This window comes from Salmo salar, chromosome ssa02, assembly GCF_905237065.1.
Source record: "Salmo salar chromosome ssa02, Ssal_v3.1, whole genome shotgun sequence".
Classification (NCBI taxonomy): Eukaryota; Metazoa; Chordata; class Actinopteri; order Salmoniformes; family Salmonidae; genus Salmo; species Salmo salar.
The window spans coordinates 26,397,425-26,407,894 of NC_059443.1; the positions used below are offsets into that span (position 1 = coordinate 26,397,425).

The window sequence follows — 10,470 nt, forward strand, 5'->3', positions numbered from 1 at the left end:
GCTTGTGTCACTGATCAGCTCTCAGCTGTGCTTCCCTTTGTAGTCTGTAATAGTTTTCAAGCCCTGCCACATCCGACGAGCGTCGGAGCCAGTGTAGTATGATTTAATCTTAGTCCTGTATTGATGCTTTGCCTGTTTGATGGTTTGTCGGAGGGCATAGCGGGATTTCTTATAAGCTTCCGGGTTAGAGTCCCGCTGCTTGAAAGCGGCAGCTCTAACCTTTATCTCAGTGTGGATGTTGCCTGTAATTCATGGCTTCTGGTTGGGGTATGTACGTACAGTCACTGTGGGGACGACGTCATCGATGCTCTTATTGATGAAGCCAGTGACTGATGTTGTGTACTCCTCAATGCCATCAGAAGATTCCTGGAACATTTTACAGTCTGTGCAAGAATAACAGTCCTGTAGCTTAGCAACTCTTTCATCTGACCACTTTTTATTGACCGAGTCACTGGTTCTTCCTGCTTACATTTTTTTTGTAAGCAGGAATCAGGAGGATAGATTTATGGTCAAATTTGCCAAATGGAGGGCGAGGGAGAGCTTTGTTCGTGTCTCTGTGTGTGGAGTAAAGGTGGACTTGAGTTTTTTTTCCCTCTGGTTGCACATTTAACATGCCTGTAGAAATTTGGTACAACGGATTTAAAAAGTCTCCGGCCACTAGGAGCGCCACCTCTGGATGAGCATTTTCCTGTTTACTTATGGTGGTATACATATGCGGTCTTCGTGCCAGCATTGTTCTGTGGTGGTATGTAGACAGCTATGAAAAATACAGATGAAAACTCTCTAGGTAGATAGTGTATTCTACAGCGTATCATGAGAAACTCTACCTCAGGCAAGCAAAACCTCGAGACTTCCTTAGATATCATGCACCAGCTGTTGTTTACAAATATACAAAGACCCCCACCCCTTGTCTTGCCAGTGGCTGCTGTTCTGTCCTGCCGATACAGTGTATAGCCTGCCAGCTGTGTTATTCATCTCGTCGTTCAGCCATGACTCGGTGAAACATAAGATATTACAGTTTTTAATGTCCCGTAGTTTATTAATCTTGCTCGTAGGTCATCAATTTTATTTTCCAATGATTGCACGTTGACCAGTAGAACGGATAGAAGTGGAGGTTTACTCGCTCGCCTACCAATTCTCAGATGGCAGCCTGACCTCCGCCCCCTTTTTCTCCATCTTTGCTTCACGCAAATGACAGGGATTTGGGCCTGTTCCCGGGAAAGCAGTATATCCTTCACATCGGACTCGATAAAGGAAAAAGCTTCTTCCATTTCGTGGTGAGTAATCGCTGTTCTGATGTCCAGAAGTTATTTTCGGTAATAAGAGGCAGTAGCAGCTACATTATGTACAAAATAATTTTAAAAATAAGTTACAAACAACACAAGAAAAAAAAGAAGTAACACAGTTGTTTAGGAGCATGTAAAACATCAGCCATCCTCTCCGGCTCCATTCAAGACATTACAGAGTTTGCATGTCCTTATCCCCCCTCTTTGTCTCTCTCTAAGAATAAGGCGGACGAGGACTAGAGGTAGAAGGACCTGCCGTCAAACTCGACAGTGATCAACCTCCATGACCTGCAGTATAAATCAGACTACCACATGGAGGTGCTAGCCGTCAACTCCTACGGCTCCTCCAGCCCTGCCAAGCTGAACTTCAACGTCCCACAGCCTGGTAAGCTGTTATGGCATACTGTAGTAGTGAAATAAAGCTTGAGACCTTCCAAGAGGTGGGACAAATACTGGATTGAGCAGAGTAACGTAGTGCTGCCACCACCTTAAGAATAACCGGTATGTCAGAGTGAAGGACACACCATAACTCAACAACAATATAACAAAGAATTATATACTTTATTAAAAACATTTAATTTCATAAGACAGCCTATCTCAGATAGGCGCCCTACTATATTTCTGCTGTCTATGCCACTGAGCCTGAGTAGGAAGAAGAAAACTGTGGTGTAAGGCACATGGTGGGAGGGTGTTATTCGCTGCTGTGTAAGGCTGCTGACGACAACCAGATAAGAAAGCTTTTTTGCGAGGTTGTTGATTAAGGCTAAGGCTACTCAGTGCACCTTAGATATGTACCTACCGTCGGCCTGCAACTTGCCATGCCTGCCAGCTCAGCAAGGGTGCACATGCTCAGACCCCACGGGAGCGTCTCGTCAGCTAGACAAGCTCAATGTTTTTACATTTTTAAATGTTTTTAGTGTCATGTCTGTGTCCTATTCTGTTGGCTGAGTCCTGTTAAATGTGTTTAGTTTTTAGAAATTACAGTTTGGGTTATGAAGGGAGGACAGAACTGTAATTGTAGTGCTGGGTCCTATATGTGCCTTCATCACTATCGTGTGGGTCTTTTGACTGTATGAATTGGTCCAAGCACCTGTCTGCAATGAAGTCACATGCTTTAAGAGTATTTGATGTCCAGTTTTCTGTGTAACCACATGTTCCCACCTTTGTGTGCAATGTCACCTCCTAGTGTGTAATTAAGCTCATAGCCTATGTGTGATTATAGGGTGAGTGCAATATAATTGCAAGGGTTACAGAGCCTCACGTTCATCGAAGGACCAGCTCCCCCGTTAACACCTTTCAGCACTTTCCCCTTATAATAGGTTTTCCAGAGTCCCGGGCTAAGCTGGCAAACAGGCACAGGTGCCAGCAATTAGTTCATGATTTGGTGACGTCACATACTGGAAAACGGACTATTGTCCAATAGAGCGGAAAATATCTCTGAAATAAAAACAGTTACAGAACAGAATGCCAGGGCAGGATAAAATGTTTTGCTGATGTTATGATCAGCAAAATGTTATGATTATCTCTCCCTCTCTGTGTCTCTCTCTCCTTCTCTCCCACCCTTTCATACCCTCCCTCACTCCTTCCCTCCCTTCTTCCCTTTCAGTAGCCAAGATGAATATGGGTGTGATGGGGAAAGGGGCTGTGGCAGGCATTGTCATAGTCATCTTCTTGGTGCTACTGATCGCTGTGGACGCCACCTGTTGCTATACCAACCGCTGTGGCATGCTGATGTTCCTGGCTGTCAAGCTGTTTGGGCAGAAGGTTCCTGGGATGAAGACTGTGGAGGAGGGTGACGGCACCTCTAATGGGTAACACTGTTCTCTAGCCTACTGTCTGCCTGTTCCTCAATGTAACATATTCAGAGGGTTGTAGTGTGGTTATGTGTGTTTCTCTGTATGAACCCTCCTGAGCCTCAGTTTATGTGTGTCCTTCAATGCAGAGACTTGAAGTTGAATAGGCTTGGCATAGCAAGGGATAGCATCCCAAAATTGCAGACACAAAATGGAGCAAATAATGGGTTGCAGGCGGAGGTCATGTACGACAAAGCACCCCTCACCAAATTTTGAGTAGGCTGCCCATGATGATGTCAGAGGGGTGGACACAGCCCACCCTCGCCCTAAACGGGCTGTGATCCTTAAAAAAGGGCAAAAAGAGGCACCTCCGCACTTATAAGTCAGCAAGTGTGATTGATCACTGACTAATTAAATTATAACTACTATACCCATGTGCAAATTGAAAATCTTAGCCATTTTTTTGATACCCATGTTAATTGTTTGGTAGCCACCACCCACTTGCCACTGCTAGAGTCTTTGATGACTTGAGCTGATGAACACGGGAATGCCCTCTCAGAATTAGTAGGCACACAGTCTTTTTTTCCTGTATTTGCATGTGCATATTGAGTTACTGAGCCAATGACTCATTAAATATTTGCATGGCTAGTTGTATTGAGTTGTATTTTATTTCTAACCTGACCTATCATTTCCTATCAGGAAAACGTCCCCCAGTGGAGATCCTGCCACAGAGGCCTGAGTTACTGAACAGGAAGTGACATCATAGTATCTGAAGAATGGAACCTATAAATGCCAAAGTAAGGAGGAAGTATTGTGAGTTGGGGGTCTTAGTTAAATGTTTTTGGAGAGTTCCCAGGACAGTCCATGTTGAGAAAGGATAAGAATTAGGAAAGTTATCTGTGAACTGTAATGTCTAACATCAACAGATGGTTGTAATTTCATCCAGCCCTGTGTAATCTCATGTTAAGTGTTACATTTCCTTGCTTTTATATTTCAGTACATTCATGTTATATTTCAGTACATTAAGGCTGCTGTAAATTGTCAGGGAGACCTTCGTAGTTCATGAATTTAATCATAACTCATTATTTATTGAAGTTTATATTCACTTTAATCTGAAAAAAATCTGAAAGTGACATACCATTATTTAATAAGGACATTTTATCCTAACATATTAACATATTTCCACATTGAATGTACAGTATACAGCATAATCTCATTAACAAATAACGACGTGTCAAAATTACATGTCTTCAAGTGTTGTAATCATGAGAAATATACAGATCTCTTATATAGCACAGAGCAATATGAAATGCACATTTCTTTATAACCTGTTGTTAAATGGCATACCCTGTGTTCTCATGTAATCATTTTATGTTTGTATTTGTTTAATTATCCACTTTTTTACTGTTTATTTTGTACATTGTACACTGTACATTGTTTGTACTTACTCTGACCACCTCAGTGTGATTGTAGTTGGCTGTAGTTAACTGCATTGTCATCCTCTGCCTTGTTATTCCGCTGCCTCCTTTTAAGGGGAACAGATTTTAGTGCAGATCTATATTTGTATTTACCTAGTAGTTATTACTATATTACAGATACTACGTAATGTAAGCCTGTTGTTGCATTGTTGGGTACATGTTTTTTTGCAAGTTATTATGCAACTGTTTTGATACACATTATTTTACTTGTGGAATTTACTGTGAGTGTCTCACTCACTCTGTGGTTATTTACATGGGTGAAGGAGCAGGGCTGATATTGAGCTCTGCGTAGTTCATGTCATCAGGATCAGTGATCGGCTTGACTGACCGTCTCATGTTTTCATAGATGTCCTCTGGTGTAGACAATGTTGATTTTTGTATCTAACAGTCAGAATACAGTCAAAATACTGAGCACTGGCCCCAGACATAGAATGACTCTCTTTCTACTCTTTGGTATAGTTTAACTAACTCAAAGTTCAATGGGATTGATTTACACATTTACCATTCACTTTCATACGAGCCGGTTTTTATTATCTAAGAAAAATAGAACAATAAATTACATGTGTAAGGTTTGTTTTGCAATGACAACATAGTCCATTGCATCACTTTGAAGTGACTCTCCACAGTTACCGATTTAGTAATTTCCCTTCAGACAACAGGGCCTGGTGATCAGACTGACTGTGTTGGTGAAGGGGTAGAAGCAGACAACCACAGTAAGGCTACTGTTAGTACATTACTTTCCTCTGAACACCTACCTGGGGGACTTGTTTGGTCGGAAGCTTCTTCTCAGCCCTGTTCCAATTCTGTGGATGATAAAACAAAGAGGGAATTCAGCCATAAAGGCCAACTAAATAGCCTGTTATCCTCTCTAGGGTAGGGGGCAGTATTTGCACGGCCGGATAAAAAACGTACCCGATTTAATCTGGTTATTACTACTGCCCAGAAACTAGAATATGCATATAATTGTTTGATTTTGATAGAAAACACCCTGAGGTTTCTAAAACTGTTTGAATGGTGTCTGTGAGTATAACAGAACTCATATGGCAGGCAAAAACCTGAGAAGATTCCTTACAGGAAGTGCCCTCTCTGACCATTTCTTGGCCTTCTACACTCTCTTTATTGAAAACGGAGGATCTCTGCTGTAACGTGACACTTCCTACGGCTCCCATAGGCTCTCAGAAGGCGGCAGAACGTTGAATGATGACTTTGCAGGCCATGGCTGAAAAACAGTAGCGCATTTGGTAAGTGGTCGATCTGAGAACAATGAGACTGGCGCGCGCGTGCACGAGAAGAGTCCATTTTAGATTTTTAGTCTTTGAACGAAAACAGGGTTACCTGGTCGGAATATTATCGCTTTTTTACGCGAAAAATCGCATAAAAAATGATTTTAAACAGCGTTTGACATGCTTCGAAGTACAGTAATGGAATATTTAGAATTTTTTTGTCACGATACGCGCCGGAGCGTCACCCTTCGTTACCCTTCGGATAGTGTCTTGAACGCACGAACAAAACAGAGGATATTTGAACATAACTATGGATTATTTTGAACCAAACCAACATTTGTTATTGAAGTAGAAGTCCTGGGAGTGCATTCTGACGAAGAACAGCAAAGGTAATCCAATTTTTCTTATAGTAAATCTGAGTTTGGTGAGTGCCAAACTTGGTGGGTGTCAAAATAGCTAGCCCGTGATGGCGAGCTATCTACTCAGAATATTGCAAAATGTGCTTTTGCCGAAAAGCTATTTTAAAATCGGACATAGGGATTGCATAAAGGAGTTCTGTATCTATAATTCTTAAAATAATTGTTATGTTTTTTGTGAACGTTTATTGTGAGTAATTTAGTAAATTCACCGGAAGTTTGCGGTGGGTATGCTAGTTCTGAACGTCACATGCTAATGTAAAAACCTGGTTTTTGATATAAATATGAACTTGATTGAACAAAACATGCATGTATTGTATAACATAATGTCCTAGGAGTGTCATCTGATGAAGATCATCAAAGGTTAGTGCTGCATTTAGCTGTGGTTTGGGTTTATGTGACATTATATGCTAGCTTGAAAAATGGGTGTCTGATTATTTCTGGCTGGGTACTCTGCTGACATAATCTAATGTTTTGCTTTCGTTGTAAAGCCTTTTTGAAATCGGACAGTGTGGTTAGATTAACGAGAGTCTTGTCTTTAAAATGGTGTAAAATAGTCATATGTTTGAGAAATTGAAGTAATAGCATTTCTAAGGTATTTGAATATTGCGCCACGGGATTCCACTGGCTGTTGAGTAGGTGGGACGATTTCGTCCCACATACCCTAGAGAGGTTATGCTTTTTAGTAACTTTCCACTGTTGGCCAACCAAACCAACAGTTGGTGGTTGTCGATGCCAGTTTGGTATCTCTTTTGAAAGAACATTTGGAAAGAAAGAAGAAAGAAGAAGTCTCAGTTGTGACATGATTACAACATCAAGCCTGTAGACAGTGTATTTTCATTTGTATACACAGCTAAAGAGGGAGGGAAATGGAATTATGTACATTTCTAAAGAAGATAGGGGAGAGAGGGCCCTTCAGTGCACTATAATATATGTTTAGTTCTTTATTACGCATTTTCAAACCACTCACCTTTTTATGTAAATGTTGAGCACCACAATCACTGCTGTGACAAGGAAAAGAGCCCAAAATGCTGCCAGGACCATCATTAAATGGGCTGATTCTGAAAATACACTATTAGAACCGATCAGACCATGGTTTTGTATATAAAATATTTCCTCCAAGATATTCCACAGATGACATGCAACATCATATACTGTAACTTCATATCCCTGTCTGCATGCCATTGTTTTGTTGAGATACACAGGACAGATATCACAACAGCGTGACATACAAGAAGTGCAGAAGTGTTGCACAACCTTTAACTTTCACCTCCAGGTCTGTAGAGTTCTGTGATCCAAGGGCATTCTGGGCCATACAGAAGTACAGTCCACTGTCATCAGAATCTATTTCTTTGAAGGTGTGTTCTTTCCCCATCCCTAATCTTAGTGAAGTTAGCGGTCCTGACCTCTGAAACCAGATGTAGGTCTGTGCTGCAGGGTTGGCGTTATTGCTGCAGGTCATAGTCAGACGACTGCCGTTCACTACCTCGGGGCTCGGGCTGACCTTAACAGAAACGTCCCTTGGAGCATCTGGAAACAGACGTACATTGTTCTTTGTGTATTAGCTTGACTGTATGTTAATAGTACTGCGTTTATACATAAATACAGACAATGAATCAACCAAGCCAACTGAAATTTACATTGGCCACTGCGAAGAGAACGCAACAACTTGAAGATAGCTGACTACTGAAAAAATCGCTTCAAACCAACATTTATTGCTGACTTACATCTCACATCCAGCAGTATTGGTGTAGATATGCCTTGCCCCAGAGCACAGGAGTAGCACCCAGTGTCATTAGGGGAAAGTGGACCTAGAGGATACTGCCCACCAGGGACACCAGAGAGTGGGCGGCCATCTTTAAACCAGAGGAACTCCATTTGAGGAAGTTTACAGGTGGAGGTGCAGGCCAGGATGACATTATCTCTCTTCTTAACAGGGCCATTTTCATTTAACTTTAGGGATAAGACTGACATGAGGAAGAAGAAACATGTATAACAAATATAGGACATGTTGAAGGGTTAATAACTGGCCACTCTACTGTACATTAGGTAATACCTTAATTGTTTAGTATGATGACATGTACAGTTGAATTCAGAAGTTTACATACAACTTAGCCAAATACATTTAAACTCAGTTTTTCACAATTCCTGACATTTAATCCTAGTAACAATTCTCTGTTTTAGGTCAGTAGGATCACCACTTTATTTTAAGAATGTGAAATGTCAGAATAACAGTATAGAGAGCGATTTATTTCAGCTTTAATTTCTTTCATCACATTCCCAGTGGGTCAGAAGTTTACATACACTCAATTAGTATTTGGTAGTGTTGCCTTTTAATTGTTTAACTTGGGTCAAACATTGACTTTGTTGTCCTTAAGCCATTTTGCCACAACTTTGGAAGTATGCTTGGGGTCATTGTTCACTTGGAAGACCCATTTGCGACCAATCTTTAACTTCCTGACTGATGTCTTGAGATGTTGCTTCAATATATCCACATAATTTTCCTGCCTCATGATGCCATCTATTTTGTGAAGTGCACCAGTCCCTCCTGCAGCAAAGCACTCCCGCAACATGATGCTGCCACCCCCGTGCTTCATGGTTGGGATGGTGTTCTTCGGCTTGCAAGCCTCCCCCTTTTTCCTCCAAACATAATGATGGTCATTATGGCCAAACAGTTCTATTTTTGTTTCATCAGACCAGAGGATATTTCTCCAAAAAGTACAATCTTTGTCCCCATGTGCAGTTGCAAACCGTAGTCTGCCTTTTTTTATGGCGGTTTTTGAGCAGTGGCTTTTTTCTTGCTGAGTGGCCATTCAGGTTATGTCGATATAGGACTCATTTTACTGTGGAAATAGATACTTTTGTACCTGTTTCCTCCAGCGTCTTCACAAGGTCCTTTGCTGTTGTTCTGGGATTGATTTGCACTTTACACACCAAATTAAGTTAATCTCTAGGAGACAGAACGTGTCTCCTTCCTGAGCGGTATGACGGCTATGTGGTCCCATGGTGTTTATACTTGTGTACTATTGTTTGTGTAGATGAACGTGGTACCATCAGGCATTTGGAAATTGCTCCCAAGGATGAACCAGACTTGTGGAGGTCTACAATTGTTTTTCTGAGGTCTTGGCTGATTTCTTCTGATTTTCCCATGATGTCAAGCAAAGAGGCAGTGAGTTTGAAGGTAGGCCTTGAAATACATCCACATGTACACCTCCAATTGACTCAAATGATGTCAATTAGCCTAACAGAAGCTTCTAAAGCCATGACATTTTCTGGATTTTTCCAAGATGTTTAAAGGCACAGTCAACTTCGTGTATGTAAACTTCTGACCCACTGGAATTGTGATACAGTGAATTATAAGTGAAATAATCTGTCTGTAAACAATTGTTGGAAAAATCACTTGTGTCATGCACAAAGTAGATGTCCTAAACGACTTGCCAAAACTATAGTTTGTTAACCTGACATTTGTGGAGTGGTTGAAAAACGAGTTTTAATGACTCCAACCTAGTGTATGTAAACTTCCGACTTCAACTGTACATAAGTCTAGATTTACCTGATATTTTCAGGTCCACACCCAATGATCCTGTAAATCCCTGAGGGGCGTCATTACTTGTATTTGATTAAAATCGGAAGAAAAATCGACCACTGTCATCTTCAGTCACATTGTTGAGTTTCAGTGTGCAGTTATTGTCTTGGTCATAAAACTCTGTTCTTATACTGTATCTTGTCTTAATCAGTCCAGATGTGTTAAACACTCCATCTCCTTGCTGTGAGCCGTCTAGTCTCTCGGAGTGAACCATATCCTTCTTCTAACTATCTGGGTAGCTGGGTAGCTGTATGTACAGTCAAATACCACTGATGAGCCTTTTGATGCACAGATAACGATAGTCCTGTCCCTGTCCCTGTCCCTGTACCAAACTGACCAGTTCTGGGCCAGTGTGCCTGAAAACCGCGATTTAAAACATCATTGCCCTTGTGATGAGAAAAACCACTGATAGATATAATTAACCGAAACAAAGATAAAACGTACCTGGCAGGGAGATTAGAGTTAGCAGAGATATCTGTAGAATGTATTGACAGTGCATAACAGCTTTAGCCCTGTAGGAAGGAGAGTTGTATTCCAGAAAATATGTAATTAATACAATCTTTGATCCAAGAACGTAGTACCAACAGCTCTGCTGTGTGTTATCTGACCAGCAGTGGCTGGGCAAATTATTCTTATTGAGGACTGGAGGGTTGTGTAGGAGTACTGATGTCAAAATAAAACATTGATT

General features: G+C 41.2%; 2 protein-coding genes across 6 annotated transcripts; one reads left to right on the top strand and one right to left on the bottom strand.

Annotated features, from left to right (window-relative positions):
• The first annotated feature begins 520 nt into the window (after positions 1–520).
• LOC106578377 (neural cell adhesion molecule 1-like) lies at positions 521–4,974 on the top strand. 2 transcript variants are annotated; one of them, XM_045701371.1, is made up of 4 exons: positions 521–1,277; positions 1,506–1,671; positions 2,893–3,097; positions 3,229–4,974. In XM_045701371.1, exons 2-4 carry the CDS (start codon positions 1,599–1,601, stop codon positions 3,353–3,355), a joined length of 405 nt encoding a protein of 134 aa, XP_045557327.1. In that variant the 5' UTR covers positions 521–1,277; positions 1,506–1,598; the 3' UTR covers positions 3,356–4,974. The 2 variants fall into 2 exon arrangements, with proteins under 2 accessions (XP_045557327.1, XP_045557331.1); XM_045701375.1 differs by having other exon boundaries at positions 3,779–4,974.
• LOC123723804 (B-cell receptor CD22) lies at positions 4,336–10,450 on the bottom strand. Of its 4 annotated transcripts, none has more exons than XR_006760480.1 (6): positions 9,750–10,434; positions 7,924–8,163; positions 7,167–7,726; positions 5,313–5,360; positions 4,796–4,938; positions 4,336–4,604 (listed from the first exon to the last, which is right to left on the bottom strand). XR_006760480.1 is itself a non-coding variant. In XM_045701353.1 (6 exons), the coding sequence occupies exons 1-6, from the start codon at positions 10,279–10,281 to the stop codon at positions 4,890–4,892; spliced, it is 618 nt and encodes a 205-aa protein (XP_045557309.1). In that variant the 5' UTR covers positions 10,282–10,434; the 3' UTR covers positions 4,799–4,889. The 4 variants fall into 4 exon arrangements, 1 of the variants encoding a protein (XP_045557309.1); XM_045701353.1 differs by lacking the exon at positions 4,336–4,604 and having other exon boundaries at positions 4,799–4,938; positions 7,167–7,268; positions 7,603–7,726; positions 10,227–10,434; XR_006760479.1 differs by having other exon boundaries at positions 4,796–5,360.
• Between the last annotated feature and the right edge of the window lie 20 nt (positions 10,451–10,470).

Coding starts and splice junctions, on each gene's coding strand:
- LOC106578377 (XM_045701371.1), top strand. CDS start 1,599: ATGGAGGTGCTAGCCGTCAACTCCTACGGCTCCTCCAGCCCTGCCAAG. Junction 1,672..2,892: donor CTTCAACGTCCCACAGCCTG/GTAAGCTGTTAT, acceptor CTTCCCTTTCAG/TAGCCAAGATGAATATGGGT. Junction 3,098..3,228: donor GGTGACGGCACCTCTAATGG/GTAACACTGTTC, acceptor CCTTCAATGCAG/AGACTTGAAGTTGAATAGGC.
- LOC123723804 (XM_045701353.1), bottom strand. CDS start 10,281: ATGCACTGTCAATACATTCTACAGATATCTCTGCTAACTCTAATCTCC. Junction 7,727..7,923: donor AATACTGCTGGATGTGAGAT/GTAAGTCAGCAA, acceptor GTCTGTTTCCAG/ATGCTCCAAGGGACGTTTCT. Junction 7,269..7,602: donor ACCTACATCTGGTTTCAGAG/GTCAGGACCGCT, acceptor CGGTTCTAATAG/TGTATTTTCAGAATCAGCCC.